Below are 18,896 nucleotides of genomic sequence, written 5' to 3'. Positions count from 1 at the left end.
TACTGTTCCCCCCCAAGGTGGATGGCCTCACATTTTCCGACATTGTATTCCATCTGCCAAACCTTAGCCCATTCGCTCAACCTATCTAAATCTTTTTGCAGCCTCTCTGTGTCCTCTACACAACCCGCTTTCCCACTAATCTTTGTGTCATCTGCAAATTTTGTTACACTACACTCTATCCCCTCTTCCAGGTCATCTATGTATATTGTAAACAGTTGTGGTCCCAGCACCGATCCCACACCACTAACCACCGATTTCCAACCCGAAAAGGACCCATTTATCCCGACTCTCTGCTTTCTGTTAGCCAGCCAATTCTCGATCCATGCTAATACATTTCCTCTGACTCCACATTCCTTTATCTTCTGCAGTAACCTTTTGTGTGGCACCTTATCGAATGCCTTTTGGAAATCCAAATACACCACATCCATCGGTACACCTCTATCCACCATGCTCGTTATATTCTCAAAGAAATCCAGTAAATTAGTTAAACATGATTTCCCCTTCATGAATCCATGTTGCATCTGTTTGATTGCACTTTTCCGATCTAGATGTCCCGCTATCTCTTCCTTAATGATAACTTCAAGCATTTTCCCCACTACAGATGTTAAACTAACCGGCCTATAGCTGCCTTTTGTCTGCCCCCTTTTTTAAACAGAGGCGTTACATTAGCTGCTTTCCAATCCGATGGTATCCCCGCAGAGACCAGAAAATTTTGGTAGATTATAACGAATGCATCTGCGATAACTTCCGCCATCTCTTTTAACACCCTGGGATGCATTTCATCAGGACCAGGGGACTTGTGTACCTTGTGTCACATTAGCCTGTCCAGCACTACCCCCCTGGTGATAGTGATTGTCTCAAGGTCCTCCCTTCCCACATTCCCGTGACCAGCAATTTGTGGCATGGTTTTTGTGTCTTCCACTGTGAAGACCGAAGCAAAATAATTGTTTAAGGTCTCAGCCATTTCCACATTTCCCATTATTAAATCCCCTCTCTCATCTTCTAAGGGACCAACATTTACTTTAGTCACTCTTTTCCGTTTTATATATCGGTAAACGCTTTTACTATCTGTTTTTATGCTTTGCGCAAGTTTACTTTCGTAATCTATCTTTCCTTTCTTTATTGCTTTCTTAGTCATTCTTTGCTGTCGTTTAAAATTTTCCCAATCTTCTAGTTTCCCACTAACCTTGGCCACCTTATACGCATCGGTTTTTAATTTGATACACTCCTTTATTTCCTTGGTTATCCATGGCTGGTTATCCCTTCTCTTACCGCCCTTCTTTTTCATGAATATATTTTTGTTGAGCACTATGAAAGAGCTCCTTAAAAGTCCTCCACTGTTCCTCAATTGTGCCACCGTTTAGTCTGTGTTTCCAGTCTACTTTAGCCAATTCTGCCCTCGTCCACTGTAGTCCTCTTTGTTTAAGCATAGTACGCTTGTTTGAGACACTACTTCCTCACCCTCAATCTGTATTACAAATTCAACCATACTGTGATCACTCATTCCGAGAGGATCTTTTACTCGGAGATCGTTTATTATTCCTCTCTCATTCCACAGGACCAGATCTAAGATAGCTTGCTCCCTTGTAGGTTCTGTAACATACTGTTCCAAGAAACAATCCCGTATGCATTCTATGAATTCCTCCTCAAGGCTACCCCGTGCTATTTGATTTGACCAATCGATATGTAGGTTAAAATCCCCCATGATTACTGCCGTTCCTTTTTCACATGCCTCCATTATTCCCTTGATTATTATCCGCCCCACCGAGAAGTTATTATTTCGGGGCCTATAAACTACGCCCACCAGTTACTTTTTCCCCTTATTATCTCTAATCTCCACCCACAATGATTCAATATTTTGTTCATTAGAGCCAATATCGTCTCTCACAACTGCCCTGATATCATCCATTATTAACAGAGCTACCCCACCTTCTTTCCTTTCTTGTCTATCTTTCCGAATTGTCAGATACCCCTGTATGTGAGGTTATCCACTTTGGTGGCAAAAACACGAAGGCAGAACATTATCTGAATGGCGGCAGATTAGGAAAAAGGGAGATGCAATGAGACTTGCGTGCCATGGTGCATCAATCATTGAAAGTTAGCATGAAGGTACAGCAGGCAGTGAAGAAGGCAAATGATATATTGGCCTTCATAGCTCGGGCATTTGAGTATAGGGGCAGGGAAGTCTTACTGCAGTTGTACAGGGTCTTAGTGAGGCCGAACCTGGAATATTGTGCTCAGTTTTGGTCTCCGAATCTGAGGAAGGATGTTCTTGCTCTTGAGGGGGTGCAGCGAAGGTTCACCAGACTGATTCCCAGGATGGCAGGACTGACATATGAGGGGGGATTAGATCAACTGGGCCTGGATTCACTGGAGTTTACAAGGATGAGAGGGGATCTCATAAAAACATATAAAATTCTGACGGGACTGGACAGGTTAGATGCAGGAAGAATGTTCCCGATGTTGGGGAAGTCCAGAACCAGGGGACATAGTCTAAGGATAAGGGGTAAGTCATTTAAGACTGAGATGAGGAGAAACTTCTTCACTCAGAGAGTTGTTAACCTGTGGAATTCCCTACCGCAGAGAGTTGTTGATGCCAGTTCATTGGATATATTCAAGAGGGAGTTAGATATGGCCCTTACGGCTAAAGGGATCAAGGGGTATGGAGAGAAAGCAGGAAAAGGGTACAGAGGTGAATGATCAGCTATGATCTTATTGAATGGTGGTGCAGTCTCGAAGGGCCAAATGGCCTACTCCTGCACCTATTTTCTACATTTCTATGTTTCATCGAATCTAGCCTTGAACATTGATGCAGTTTCTGCCACAATAGCTAGCCCTGGAAGAAAATTCTACATAACTCTGTAAAGATATATCAGCAGGTTAACATCTCACCTGTAAGATCTTTGGCTAAATCTGGATGATTCATCAGACAATGACTTGCAAACTTCACACATTCTAGTCTCACAGGAACATGAATGTCATTAAATCTATAAAAAACACACAGATTTTGGATATTTCATAGCTTAAAAATGTTGATATATACAACTTATTTCCTCATTTTCACTAAATAACTTATAGAAACTGATGAACTAAGCCAAAGTACAACTTTTTCTCTGAATAAACTATGCGTGAACACAGGTTATTAAAAACAGACAGATGTATGTTGGATTATTGATTGCACATTTTGTTCTCTTATTCTTTGACTGTAGCTCACGCTCTACATACAATTGAATACTCTGCCATCAAATGGATGAGGGGGAACATACCAAGGACAATATGCCTTTAACAATTTGGCACCACACAAGTCATCTGTGATAGGTTTTCTCCACATTCATCACAGGCACCTGTGATCACATTAATCTAGTGTTAATCGTCTGAACTGCATTGACCTCAATTGAAGCCTGACCCAGGTATATTTCTCCTGCTGTTGCAATGAGTTTAAATTCAGTCAATTAATCTGCCCTTAGTCCATCAAAGACATGTGACCAGCCATCAATTGAAGTCATATAGGTGTCCTGCTCTGCTGCAGTAATTAGTTAAATGAAGACAGCAGTGACCAGTAGTCAATTGGAAGTGTCTTACCGAGTAATGATCTTTCACTGATGGTCATTTTTGTCCCCCTATGCCTTTTATATGACTCTACCCAGCACCTTGAGGCACCACTGGCCGTTCCAGTCATGAATCAATTGAGCTGCTTGATTGCGCTGATTCATGGGAGATTATACATTTGGGTCTCTGCTAATGAGTTTGCGCAGAAATTTCAGTGACATTTCAGCGTAACTTCATCTCAGCAAAACTGATGTGGTGTCCAGCGCATTCTGGACACACTTTGCTGACTGCACCCTAGGGGAAATTCCATGGCCCCAGTATTTTTCCTCAGCAGAGATTACCTATCTACTTTTTGTAAAACATTCAGGATGTCACAACACTTGCTGAGCCCCAGGTTATTTTTCCTCTCTCCAAAACCAGGCCTTCAGATTTGCCTGGATTTTAAAAATACATGGTGCTATCCCACCCTCAGTAACTATGAAAGGTCATCGACCTGAGACGTTGACTTTGTTTCACTCTCCACAGATGCTGCGTGAACTGCTCAGTGTTTCCAGCATTTTCTGGTTTTATCTCAGTAACCACCACAACAAATCAACCTGTTCAACGGTCTACCCCGACTAGTCCTCCATTACTCCAGCAATACTCAAACTAAAGCAAAAAATGCTGGAAACATTTAGCAGACCAGACAGCAGCTGTGGACAGAACAGTCAAGTTGATGTTTTGGGTGCGGACCCTAAATCAAAATTGTAAGATATTACAAGTGAGCAGCATTTGAAAAGGAACTGAACAAAGGAAAGAGAGAGGATATGCAAGATGAAATAGAATGACCTGTGAAGTGCTTATGTGGAAAACAGGACAGTTCTCCTGTTATGGGAGGAATAATAATATAAATCAAAAGAAATGAAGACATTTACAAGACACAAAGAATGTGTGAACAACTGAGGAGATGGGTGATAGAAATGAAAGCGCAAAATACTACATAAAGCGAACACCAGCAGCCGTGGCGCTTGGAAGAAAGCAAAAGCAGGTCAAGACCATCTGCAGATTGCTTTGCCAGAAAAACATTCCTGCCAAGGGTCTCCACTTCAAGCTCAGCCCATCTTTCATTTCCCTAAAATAAGGATGCACACATCTCACATCGCCAGCACTTCCTGCCGAAGGGAAAGTGGGAGCTATAGTTAAGGAATAAAAACCCCACGGGATTCGTGGTCCAACCGTGGCTAACAAGTGCAGTTAAAAATATTATTAGATTAAAGGAAGAGGTTTATAATGCTGCCAAAAAGAGTACTAAACCTCAGGATTTTAGAATGAAACAAAGGATGACCAAGAAATTGATTTTTTTTTAAAAAAGAGACAGAAAAACAGATTGTAAAAGTTTCTATAGATATCTAAACAGGAAGAGATTAGCAAAAGTAAATGTGGGTCCCTTAGAAGCAGAGACAGGAGAAATTATAATGGGAATAAGGAAATGGTAGAAACATTAAATGAATACTATGTATCTGTCTTCACGGCAGAAAACACAAATACCATTCTGGAAATGGTGTGGAACCAAAGGGTCCTGTGATAATGAGGAATTTCAATAAATTATTAAGAAACTGCACTGGAGAAATTAATGGGACTCAAAGTCGACAAATCCCCTGGATCTGATGGACTACATCCTAGGGCTTTAAAAGACGAAGCTAGAGGGGATTGTTGATGCATTGGTTTTGATCTTCCAGAATTTCCTAGATTTTGGAACAGTCCCCGTGGATTGGAAGGCAGCAAACGTAACCCCACTATTCAAGAAAGGGGGGGAAGTGAGAAAACTGGGAACGATAGGCCAGTTACCCTGACATCAGTAGTAAAGATGATGCTAGAATCGATTATTAGGGACTTGGTAATAGATCATCTCGTAAATCATAATATGATTGGGCAGAGTCAACATGGATTTATGAAAGGGAAATCGTGTTTGATAAATCTGTTTTTTTGAGGTTGTAACTAGCAGGATAGATCAGGGGAACCAGTGGATGTCGTGCATTTGGATTTCCAAAAAGCATTTGATAAGGTGCCACAGAAGAGGTTATGACACAAAATGAGGGCTCATGGGATTGGGGATAACATATTGGCATGGATTGAGGATTGGTTAACAGACATAAAGCTGAGTAGCAGCAATAAACGGGTCATTTTTGAGTTGGCAGGCTGTAACTAAACCGGAAGGATCAGTGCTTGGGCCTCAGCTATTTAAATTCTATATCAATGACTTAGATGAGGGAACCGAGTGCAATACATCTACTTTTGCGAACGATACAAAGTTAGGTGAGAAAGTAAGCTGTGAGGAGGATGCAAAGAGACTGCAAAGGAATATATAGATAGGTTAAGTGAGTGGGCAAGATAGCAATTGAATATAATGTAGGGAAGTGTAAAGTTAGCCACTTTGGTAGAAAAGATAGAAAAATAGAATTTTTTTTTAAATGGAGAGAGACTGGGACCTGGGAGTCCTTGTGCACAAATCACAAAGTTAACATGCAGATACAGCAAGCAATTAGGAAAGCAAATGGTATGTTGGCCTTCATTACAAAGGGTGTACAAGAGTAAAGAAGTATTTTTACAACTATATAGGGCCTTGGTGAGACCATACCTGAAGTATTGCGTAGTTTTGGTCCCCTTACCTAAAGAAGGATATACTTGGCTTCGAAGAAGTGCAACGAAGGTTCACTAGACTGATTCCTGGGAGGAGAGATTGAGTAGACTAAGCCTATGTTCCCTAGAGTTTAAAAAAATGAGAGGTAATCTCATTAAAACATATAAAATTCTTAAAGGGCTTGACAGCGTAGATGCTGGGAGGATGTTTCTCCTGGCTGGGGAGTCTAGAACGAGAGGTCACATGGTCAGAATAAGGAGTCGGCCACTCGGGACTGAGATGAGGAGAATTGTGAATCTTTGGAATTCTCTACCTCAGAGAGCTGTGGATGTTCAGTCCCGGAGTATATTCAAGACAGATATCGATGGATTTTTGGATACTAAAGGGAATCAAGGAATATGGGGATAGTGTGCGAAAGTGGAGTTGTGGTAGAAAATCAGCCATGATCTTATTGAATGGTGGTGCAGGCTCAAAGAGCCAAATGGCCTATTCCTACTTTTATTTCTTATGTTCTTAAGGTCTGAAGTCATTCAAGTCAATATTAAGTCTCTGGGTCTCCAAAGTGCTAAACAGAATGATAAGCGGCTGCTTCTCGAGCGCACGTCGAGCTTCACTGGAACAGTGCAGAAGATCAAAGGCAGAGGTCAGAGTGGGACAAGGAATTGAAATGTATATTGACAGGGGGCTTGGAGTCACATTTGCGCACACAACACAAAACAGTGACTTTATTTTCAGTATTCATTGCTCAGTGTGGTCTACTCTACATTGGTGAAACCAAATAAGAGATTAGAAGACCACTGTGCCAAACACCTCTGTTCTGTCTGCAAATGCAACCTCCACTGGCTGACACTGTTCCAGTGAAGTTCAATGCAATTTCTAGGAATAGCACCCTATATTTCTGCCAGGCCCTTTTTTAGCTCTCTGGCCTTAATACAGACCTTAATTACTTCAGGCCTTAAATATTGCTGACACTTTCTCCTTGGCAGGAAGTGGCGACAGTGTGAGTCGCGTGTTTTGGGTGGGGAAAAGGGGGATGGATGCGTTGGTGCTTGGGGTTGGAACCCTCCATCAGAACTCTGGGCTGACAGGGTAGTGTCCAGCCTTGGTATCACCCTGCATTATTATCCTCTCACGCTCCTGGGCCCTTGGAGCCCACTCTGCTTTGCCAATTTTAGATGCTTTTATTTCTACCTGCCCCCCTCACTCTCCCCTCACCAGCTATTGTCATGCTCTCAGTATCTTGCAAATGTTTTGAATTTCTCTCATTCTCTTATCGTGCTTATATCAATTCTGCATTTAACTATCACTCATTAAGCATTTTACAGGTCACTAAGTCTTTGGGTGCACACATACTTTTGTTTGTTTTACATTCCCTTTCCCTTTGATCTATTCCTTTTTGAATGCTACTCATCTGTAATATCTTCCAGTTTTGCCAAAGGGCCCACACCTGAAACACTAACTCATCTGTTTTGTCAACAGATGGTAACTGGCTTGCGGAAAGCGACCAACATTTTCTGTTTGATTTCCAACATCTGCCATTATGGTGCTTTTTCTAGCAACAAACTTTCCGCTCATTTGAGGAATCTTCCACGGATTTTACAGGTTTTACGTAGCAGGTCTTGTGCAATCAATGCTCTGTCCTGAGCTAATCAATCCTAACTGTTGTGAATGGTCATTGCAGGCACTATAATGAACTGAACATCTGTTTGGAGAGAGCAAAGTGGAAAAACTGGGCAGCCTGCTTGTTCTTGCTCACTATCCAGTAATGTGTTGACAAGAGAGAAAGCGTGCATGTGGAAATTTGGCATGGAAATGATCCAGTTGAACTAGGATACTCTCCATCCAATTCCTGGTGTTAGAGCAGGGAGGCATACCTGGTCTACATTTATTGCCAACATGAATGACCACTTGGATAAGATATGATGGTGCTGCTGCCCCCTGCAGAACCATACCTCACCACTTTTTCACCACCTTTGAGGGGAATTTTTAAATAGTATTTGTTTAACATGTGCTTACATGAAACTACACTATAATTATCTTGCACTTGCAACAAAACCAAAATCAGCACAAAACAAATACCACACTGATGGTCATTAACCAATAAAAAGTCTCTTACCGTCCCAGGAAACACTGCCATAGAGGACGATTTTGTGTCGCGAGCTCTGAATCCTTTGCACCGAATAGCTTAGCTAAGAGACGAACAACAGCCAATCGCTCTTCTCCATCATTACTCTAGGAAAACAAGCTAGCATGAGTATACTACACAAGAATGTTCAGTTCTACGAGGACTAAATAAATATATTACTGACATCACAAAGTGTTGAGTATATAAAGCTCAATTCATCATGCATAGTTGAAGTTAGAAAATATCTCAAATGTGGCAAAGCTAACAAAGATGCATAGTAACTTAATTTGACCATATACTCAGCTATCATCTGAACCAATTGAAACTTCTGCATATAGATACAAGGAAGGGAACAGAAGGTCAACAACAGGAGTAGGCCATAAAGCCCCTCGAGCCTGCTCCGCCATTCACTAAGATCATGGCTGATCTGATCATGGACTCAGCTCCACTTCCTCACCCGCTCCCCATAACCCCTTATCATTGAAGAAACTGTCTATTTCTGTCTTAAATGTATTCAATGTCCCAGCTTCCACAATTCTCTGAGGCAGCGAATCCCATAGATTTACAATCCTCAGAGAATAAATTTCTCATCTGTTTTAAATGGGTGGCCCTTATTCGAAGATCATGCCCTCTAGTTCTAATCTCCCCCCATCAGTGGAAACATCCTCTCTGCATCCACCTTGTCAAGCCCCCTCAAAATCTTATATGTTTCGATAAGATCACCTCTCATTCTTCTGAATTCCAATGAGTAGAGGCCCAACCTACTCAACCTTTCCTCATAACTCAAACCCCTCATCCCGAGAATCAATCTAGTGAACCTGCTCTGAACTGCCTCTAAAGCAAGTATATCCTTTTGTAAATATGGAAACCAAATATGTTCAGATTTTTAATCTCTGAAGTGCATAATTCACTAACTACAGAGCAGTGAACCATGAGGAGTAGTATTAAAAAAAATACTAAATACCTTCATGATTGCATTGACCTCCACAGTTAGTTATTTTCATATCCTCAAAACACAGCATTAACATATTTTATCTATTTTTACCATAATTAACTGTAAATATAGATTGCATTTTTTTCAGTCATACCAATTCTATCTCACATTTCAAAGAACATTATAAACCAGGGAATTCGCCAAGAACACAAAATACTTCAGCCAAAATATATGCAGTGTCTTAACTTGGCTTCTGTACCGAGTAGTTACTTAGCAGCAAATAGTCTTTATAACTTTAATGGGCACACATACCTGCACTTAGTTCAAGAATGACACTGAATAACATCCATGCCCTAATAAAATAGCATATCCTGATTTACCATGAGCAGTGCCTTGGGAGATTTGCTAATACTCGATCTGCCCAATATATCAAAAGTCTTGTATGAGGTATCTACACAGTACTCTCACTTCCTGTTTCATTGAGCAATGTTTTATATGCCAACATTTCATCATCACTTTGTTGATTAGCCCAAAGCTAAACAGCAACAAATCAGAACTGGAGAGAAGGAATGTCTGAATGAAAAGCAAAGTAAGCAGCTATAAAACGATGAGAAGCTACTAATTATTTATGAAAACAGCCAATTGTGAATGGGCAGTTGAGTATCTACCAATATATAAAATATTAAAAAGTGAACCAATTGAGTCACTCAAAATGCGTTTAGAAAACATCAGCCTTTTTTCCATCAGGAGCTGAAATAAGGTTCCAAGCAGTTATAAGTGCCCAAAAATTACATGTTTGAAAATAACATGTTTAAATTTGCCCAACGACTTGTATTTTGTCTTTTAATGTCTTCCTTAAAATGTTTTTCTTCATTGTCTCAGCTTCTCATATAAACCTGGGCTTAAATTGGATATTTTGTCCCGAAAACAGTTGGAAAGTTTCCAATCATACCTGTGTTTGTGCAGTTTCAGAAATACCCAGCATCCAGTCGTAGGCTTCTGAATTGAACGAGGGTGGCCCTCAGTGTGTGGATCTGAGAATTTCTTTGCTTTTTCTACAGGCTGGTCTCATGTTAAGCCTACGTACAGAGGTTGCTCCTTTCCTGTTACAAACCACCAACTTAAATACCACCTATGGTTCCAGGCAGAACTACATTTAGACCATTCTCCAATCTATGGCCCCAAGTTTCCACATGATTTGCTCCTGATTTTTAGGAGCAACTGGTAGAGAACGGAGTATCTTAGAAATCGCAATTCTCCACATTTAAGTTTTCTGCAGTTCTAGTCAGGTAGAACAGTTTCACTTTGGAACAGAATTTTATTTTCAAAAGGGGGCGTGTCCGGCCACTGACGCCTGATTTGAAAGTTTCCACAGTGAAAACGTACTCCAAACTAACTTAGAATGGAGCAAGTGAAGATTTTTGCAGGCCTGAAAAAACCTTGTCTACACATTAAAAAATCAGGCGCAGGTTACAAATTAGGCGTCCGGAACGAGGTGGGGGGGGGGGGGGGGGAAAAGAGAAGTCATTACATTCTACAATAAATCCTTAGTTATACTTATACAAATATTATACAAATAATTCCAACCTGAATAAAAATTTATAAGCAAAGAAAAGATTAAATAAACCATGTTCCTACCTGTGTGAAAGTGCTTCAGGCAGGCCTTTCAGGCAGGGAGAAAGCTGCAGGAAGCCTCACAAGTTGAGGCAGCCGTTCCCGATAACAGTGGGGGGGGGGGGGGGGGGGGGGAGAAGCGCAGCAAGGGCCCGACCGACAGCAGCAGCCGTTCCCGACAGCGGGGGGTGACAGTAAGGGCCCGACCGACGGCAGCAGCCGTTCCCGATGGCAGGGGGGGGGGGGGGGGGAGAGGGGCAGGGAGGCAGTAAGGGCCCGTTCCCGACGGAGGGGGGGGGGGGGGAGGAGCAGTGAGGGACCGACCGACGGCAGCGGGGGGGAGGCAGTGAGAAGGCTGCAGGAAGCCTCAGAAGTTGAGGTAGCCATTCCCGACGGAGCAAGTGAAGAGAGGCCCCCCTGCCGTTGGTCGGGCCAGTCGGGAAACGGCTGCCTCAACTTCTGAGGCTTCCTGCAGCCTTCTCACTGCTGCAAGAAGCCTCAGTGCTGATCATGGAAGGGCAATGTGGTTTTATTAAAAAATTTTAAAAATTGAACAGCTACAAAGAACTACAAAAATGGCCGAGTGCCAATGTTTCCTTCACATTGCGCATGCGCGTGCGCGAACGCTCCAACGCGCACGCTCAGGGTTGCCGGCACGAAAAAAACTCATTTAAATGGTACCCGCCCCCTCCTACTTACAAAATCGGCGCGAGTGCTAGGCTCCGCCCCCTGGGCGCTTCGCCAAGCACACATCGAGCTGCAAAGCGCGCGAGAATAGCGCGTTTTTTTTCAGGCGCCGTTTTTGGCGCGAAAAACGGGCGCCCAGCTCGGAGGGGCGCCTTTTTTGCCGCGTGTGGAAACTTGGGGCCTATAGGGGGGGTGGGAGGGGCTGGAGAAAATCACTCGGACACTGCCTCTTAAGAAATTTAGTACAAAAGGAATCGTACAGTGATGCATTCCTCCTCCAGCCCCCACGGCAACTACCATTTTGGTATTGGATATTAATTCTTTTGAAAGGAATAGCAGGAAACTAACAAATGTGATAGAAATGAGTTAGAATAAAGCAAAAATGTATGTATAGAAACATAGAAAATAGGTGCAGGAATAGGCCATTCGGCCCTTTGAGCCTGCACCACCATTCAATAAGATCATGGCTGATCATTCCCTCAGTACCCCCTTCCCTGCTTTCTTTCCATACCCCTTGATCCCTTTAGCCATAAGGGCCATATCTAACTCCCTCTTGAATATATCCAATGAACTGGCATCAACAACTCTCTGCGGTAGGGAATTCCACAGGTTAACAACTCTCTGAGTGAAGAAGTTTCTCCTCATCTCAGTCCTAAATGGCTTACCCCTTATTCTAAGACTGTGTCCCCTGGTTCTGGACTTTCCCATCATCGGGAACATTCTTCCCGCATCGAACCTGTCCAGTCCCATCAGAATCTTGTAAGTTTCTATGAGATCCCCTCTCATTCTTCTAAACTCCAGTATATAAAGGCCCAGTTGATCCAGTCTCTCCTCATATGTCAATCCCACCATCCCGAGAATCAGTCTGGTGAACCTTCGCTGCACTCCCTCAATAGCAAGAATGTCCTTCCTCAGATTAGGAGACCAAAACTGAACAGAATATTACAGGGGAGGCCTCATCAAGGCCTTGAACAACTGCAGTAAGACCTCCCTGTTCCTACACTCAAATCCCCCAACTATGAAGGCCAACATACCATTTGCCTTCTTCACCGCCTGCTGTACCTGCATGCCAACTTTCAATGACTGATGAACCATGACACCCAGATATCGTTGCACCTCCCCCTTTCCGAATCTGCCACCATTCAGATAAGATTCTGCCTTCGTGTTTTTGCCCCCAAAGTGGATAACCTCACAGTTATCCACATTGTACTGCATCTGCCATGCATTTGCCCACTCACCTAACCTGTCCAAGTCACCCTGCAGCCTTTTAGTGTCCTCCTCACAGCTCACACCGCCACCCAGCTTAGTGTCATCTGCAAACTTGGAGATATTACATTCAATTCCTTCATCCAAATCATTAATGTATATTGTAAATAGCTGGGGTCCCAGCACTGAGCCCTGAGGCACCCCACTAGTCACTGCCTGCCATTCTGAAAAGGACCCGTTTATCCCGACTCTCTGCTTCCTGTCTGCCAACCAGTTCTCTATCCACGTCAGTATATTACCCCCCAATACCTTGTGCTTTGATTTTGCACACCAATCTCTTGTGTGGGACCTTGTCAAAAGCCTTTTGAAAGTCTAAATACACCACATCCACTGGTTCTCCCTTGTCCACTCTACTAGTTACATCCTCAAAAAATTCCAGAAGATTTGTCAAGAATGATATATGTGTTAGTATTTCATGGAAACAGAGAAAAAGAGAAAGAGCGCTGTATTTGACAACTGAACCATGTTCAGGCACAGAAGAGTTCATACCTTAGGTTGGTGGTTACTTAACATTGGTCTTCATTTATTCTACCTCCAACAAACCAGGAGCACAGAAAACAAGTAAGAGACTATGATAAAATGCTCATCACCATCAACTGACAAATAATATTTTGTTTAAGTATGTCAAAAGGATACCATTGCATATTGTGACATATTATAAGCAAAACGAGCCTGAACTGTTGGCCCAATGCCAGCAAATGCATGTCATACATTCCACTACCCTTCTAGCTACATATTGCTCTCTTAAATATTGTTTGATATGCAATAATAGGATAGGTAAATAAGGTGGTTAAGAAGGCATACGGATACTTTCCTTTATTAGCCAAGGCATAGATTATAAGAGCAGAGGTTATGCTTGAACCGTACAAAACACTAGTTAGGCCACAGCTCGAGTACTGTGTATAGTTCTGCTCACCACATTGCAGGAAAGATATGATATCAGTAGAGATGATACAGAGGAGATTTACGAGGATGTTGCCAGGACTAGAGAATTTTAGCTATGAGGAAAGATTCGATAGGCTGGAGTTGTTTTCTTAAAACAGAGGAGAATGAGGGGAGACTTAATTGAGATGTATAAAATTATCAAGGGCCTAGAGTAGACAGAAAGCTCAGATTTCACTTGGCAGTGTTGTCAATAACCAGGGGTCATAGGATTAAAGTAATTGGTAGAAGGATTAGAGAGGAGTTGGAGAACTTCTGTCATTCAGAGGGTGGTAGGGGTCTGGAACTCAATGTCTGAAATGATGGTAGAAGCAGAAACACTCATCACATTTAAGAAGTATTTGGATGTGCACTTGAGGTGCCGTAAACTGCAAGGCTACAGACCAAGAGCTGGAAAGCGGGATTAGGCTAGATAGCTCTTTTTCGACTGGCGCAGACATGATGGGCCGAATGGCCTCCTTCTGTGCCGTCAATTTCTATGATTCATAATCTATATTAATAAGTTAGATGAAGGGACCGAGTGCAAGTTTGCTGATGATACAAACCTAGGTGGGAAAACAAGCTGTGAAGAGGACAGAGTCTGCAAAGAGATATAGACAGGTTAAGTGAGTGGGCAATAAGGTGGCAGATCGAGTATTCACTTTGATAGGAAGAATAGGAAAACAATAATATTTTTTTTAAATGATGAAAAACTATTAAATGTTGATATTCAGAGAGATTTAGGTGTCTTACTGGAAGCAACAAAGTTAGCATACAGGTACAGCAAGCAATTAGGAAGGCAAATGGCATGTTGGCCTTTATTGCTGGAGTTGACGTACAAGAGTAAAGAAGTCTTGCTACAATTGTACAGGGCTTTGGTGAGACCACACCTGGAGTATTGTGAACAGTTTTGGTCTCCTTATCTAAGGAAGGATATACTTGCCTTATTGGCTGTGAAAAAGGTTCACTAGATTGATTCATGGGATGAGAGGGTTATCCTATTTTTTTAAGATTGAGTAGACTGAGCCTATACTCTCGAGTTTAGAAGAGTGAGAGGTTATCTCATTGAAATATATAAGATTCTAATAGGGAATTGATGGGATAGATGCTGAGAGATTGTTTCCCCTGGCTGGAGAGTCTAGAACTGGAAATGGAGTCTCAGGATAAAGGGGCCGCCTTTCATGATTGAGATGAGGAGGAATTTCTTCACTCTGAGGTTTGCAAATCTTTGGAATTCTCTGCCCCAAAGAGCTGTGGATGCTCAGTCGTTGTATATTCAAGGTGGCGATAGATAGAATTTTAGACTCGACAGGATTCAAGGGATATGGGGATAGGGCAGGAAAGTGGAGTTGAGGTCGAAGCTGAACCATGATCTTACTGAATGGCGCAGCAGGCTTGAGGGGCCATATGGCCTACACCTGCTCCTAATTCTTATGCGGCCAATCTAAAATAGAGAAGCCAAGATAGCTAAGATAAGAAAAGCAAAAAAGACCCAAAATATAAAAGTTCAACTCCCAGTGTTCCAATGATAGATAGTTATTTTGGAGCTTCTGCAGGTTGTGCACTTTAGAAACTAACGTGATATAGGGAGACAGCGCCTGCAACATATCAGCGGCAAGGAGGTCCTATGGCAAAACATACAAGTGTAGAATTGAGGCACAAGCACAGAACACCACCAATTAATTTTGGTTTGCTGTAGTAGTTTTGAATTGCTCTAGCATAGGCACAATGGGTTGAATGGTCTCCATCTCTGCTGCAAACTGCTATGGTTCGAAAACTATCAGAAAAGTTCCAACTTTGATCTCCAGTCTGTGCTGATTTAGCACATCTGAGCAAATGCAGTGGCTGCGGTGCCACCGTGGGTCTCAGCACCACTAGGTGAAGGAGAAAATCTACTGGGGTTCGCAGTTCCCACTTCTGATAACTGTCCAGCAACCCTTGCTGGAAATGTCTGCATGTGACTGTTGGGTGAGGGGCAGAATCAGTCTTGGTTGTGCAGTCAAACGAGCTGATGACACTCACCATCTGGATTTGCACAAGAATGGCAACAGACACTCCTGGGACCAAATTCGGAGGAAGCTATCAATAGCTTCATCAGGGGGAGGGGTGAGAGAAAAGTGTGAATTTGCAGATAGAGGGGTCAAAAATGTCATTTTCCTTGGAGTACCCCACTCAATCTAATTCTAACCTGAAAAAATTCTATTGATAGCTATCCTGTTTTAAATCAGTTTTCTATCCAGTGCCATCACTGACCCGCTATTTTGTGACTCCATACCTCAGTTATTAATCGCTGAAGTGGAATAGTACCAATAGTTTTGGTAATATCTCAGTACATGATATGAACTGAATTTTCGTTCTGTGCTACTTCAGTAATATCTTCATAAAGCATTAGTAAATTTGCTAAATACAAGATCCCTTTCCTGAGTCCATACTCACTATCCTTTAAAAAGTTATGCTTTTCCTGGTGTTCATCTACGAGATACCTGAAAATTGTTAGAAATACTTACCCCACAAGATATTCAAGTCACTCATTTACAGTTTCAGGTATGTCTCCACAATCATTTCAAACAGTGGAGATATGTTAGCCACTCGGTCATTTTCCGGTTGGCAAACGGTAATTAGTGGGGTGCCACAGGGATTAGTGCTGGGGCTTTAACTATTTACAATCTATATTAATGACTTGGATGAAGGGACCGAGTGTAATGTAGCCAAGTTTGCTGATGATACAAAGATGGGTGGGAAAGCAAGTTGCGAGGAGGACACAAAGGTTCTGCAAAGGGATATAGACAGGTTAAGTGAATGGGCAAACATTTAGCGGATGGAGTATAATGTTGGAAAGTGAGGTTTTCCACTTTGGTAGGAAAAATAAAAAAGCACATTTTTATTTAAATGGAGATTACAAAATGCTGCAGTACAGAGGGACCTGGGAGGCCTTGTGCATGAAACACAAAAAGTTAGTACGTAGGTACAGCAAGTAATCAGGAAGGCAAATGGAATGTTGGCCTCTATTGCAAGGGGGATAGAGTATAAAAGCAGGGAAGTCCTGCTGCAACTGTACAGGGTGTTGGTGAGACCACACCTCGAGTACTGCGTACAGTTTTGGTCTCCTTATTTCAGGAGGGATATACTTGCATTGGAGGTAGTTCAGAGAAGGTTCACTTGGGTGATTCCTGAGATGATGGGGTTGACTTATGAAGAAAGGTGGAGTAAGTTGGGCCTATACTCATTGGAGTTTCGAAGAATGAGAGGGGATCTTATTAAAACATATAAGATACTGAGAGGGCTCAACAAGATAGATGCAGAGAGAATGTTTCTCTCGTGGGGGAATCTAAAACTAGGGGGCAGAGTTTAAGAATAAGGGGTAGCCCATTTGGAACTGAGATGAGGAGGAATTTCTTCTCTGAGGGTCGTAAATCTGTGGAATTCTCTGCCCCAGAGAGCTGTGGAGGCTGGGTCATTGAATATATTTAAGGTGGAGATAGACAGATTTTTGAAAGATAAGGAAGTGAAGGGTTATGGGGAGCGGGCAGGGAAGTGGAGCTGAGCCCAAGATCAGATCAGCCATGACCTTATTAAATGGTGGAGCAGGCTTGAGGGGCCGTATGGTCTACTCCTGCTCCCATTTCCTATGTTCCTATGTTTGCAAAGCTGAGGATCATCACCCAAGTTTAGCAAACTTACAAAATGTCAATCATCATTTGCTTTAAGACACTTGGGTGCAAGCTGTCCAGACCTGGGTTTATGATTCTTTCAAGCGTATAGCCAGAATATCCTTTGCTATCTGCCTAGTTTAGGTCCTCCTCTGCAGTTCCTGAAAATCAGATATTTCACTCAGTAAATTTCTTATTCCTTGGTAAAGACAATACAATTTACTTGTAATAATTCAAAGTTGTTTTTGCCCTCAAAATAGTCAAATTAGCCAGAAATTCAAATTAAAACAACTGCATTAAAATGGCAGAGGACCTTATAAATACAATTTGAATTATCCGGTAATTTGAATTCAGTAACTTCAAATTAATAGGAGTAGACTGTAACTTTTATTAAATTTCTATCTGTCCCTAGATTCCAGCCTCTCGCTATCACTTTCATGTGGATCTATATTTTAAACTTTTGTTGACTGCAGCTGTCTATTTGAAAAATGCTTAGTTGTCACTTCAGTTATTATAGGCAATCTTAAATTCAGTATTCAACTTCATTATTTTTCTCACCTGCTTTAGCTTGTCTTCAGAATTTATTCAATACTGCTGCACATTGAATTCCTTGCACATTTAGAAAGCCCTTGTTAATCCCACTACCACTCTTTAGATCAAAACAAAACTGCTTCAAAATCAGAATCCAAAAGATAATCATTAATTATTAAGAGATTTATGTCTTAGCAGTCGCCAGTCCTTAAACATAACTGAGACTTACCTTCAGCTTAAACTCGAGCTGCGGCATAACGGAGAGCAGCAGATGAGGATCAATTGCGAAAAGCTCCATAATGAGATCAAAAACATGTTCAGACAAATCACTGACCGAAGACTTCCCCAGAACTAGGACCTGATTAAAGAACTGGTGAAACAAATTCCAGTAAACAATATAAAGAGTTGAAACCAGTTAACCAGAGCATATTAGAAACAAAATACTAACATGTATAAATATCACCATTAAGTAAAACCCAGTATCACTCATTTCAAAACATACGAAATATAACAGAACTCTACTGACGAGCTCAAAATCTGTATTTCCAAGAGTAACTGTCCAGAGAAAGATAGCAAAATTGCATTCTTTGGAATGGGTGCTGCCTGTTCTGTTTCTGCTCATATAAAATTAAAATCTAAGTTTTTTGAAATAGCAATGGCATTCCTTTTCCAACCTCTATTATTTGCTAGAATACTTTAAATTTGTCAATAATTACCCCAGTTCAAAACTCCAAACCCTTAATATTTTTACTCTCTGCTTATACTGGACTTGGCGAACATGAAAACCCAAATAGTTTTAGAATAATTGAAGTTCTGTTGTGAACTTGGGCAGATGGACTAAAGGAAACCAGTAATGTGCTGATTTTCTGACATCTGGTCGAAGTTCAGCTCAAAACCAGTTGTAGTTTAGAATCAACATTTCCTCTGTGGTCATGCAATTTTCTGCCAGTCCCGCGCAGCCCAGGATCAGCTTTTTCAATGTTAAATTTCGCACACACA

General features: G+C 41.9%; 1 protein-coding gene across 1 annotated transcript in view; it reads right to left on the bottom strand.

Annotated features, from left to right (window-relative positions):
• Nucleotides 1–18,896, bottom strand: part of pds5a (PDS5 cohesin associated factor A) — a 271,909-nt gene that overhangs the window by 158,819 nt on the left and 94,194 nt on the right. The window contains exons 5-7 of the mRNA XM_070860770.1: nucleotides 18,127–18,267; nucleotides 8,286–8,401; nucleotides 2,893–2,987 (exon numbers count right to left, since the gene is read on the bottom strand). Of these exons, the coding sequence (XP_070716871.1) occupies nucleotides 2,893–2,987; nucleotides 8,286–8,401; nucleotides 18,127–18,267 (352 nt within the window). The remainder of the gene's footprint in view (nucleotides 1–2,892; nucleotides 2,988–8,285; nucleotides 8,402–18,126; nucleotides 18,268–18,896) is intronic.

Source organism: Pristiophorus japonicus, chromosome 2 (genome assembly GCF_044704955.1).
Source record: "Pristiophorus japonicus isolate sPriJap1 chromosome 2, sPriJap1.hap1, whole genome shotgun sequence".
Lineage (NCBI taxonomy): Eukaryota > Metazoa > Chordata > Chondrichthyes > Pristiophoridae > Pristiophorus > Pristiophorus japonicus.
Note: the sequence above shows the minus strand (reverse complement) of the source record. Positions and strands in the feature narration are given on the sequence as shown.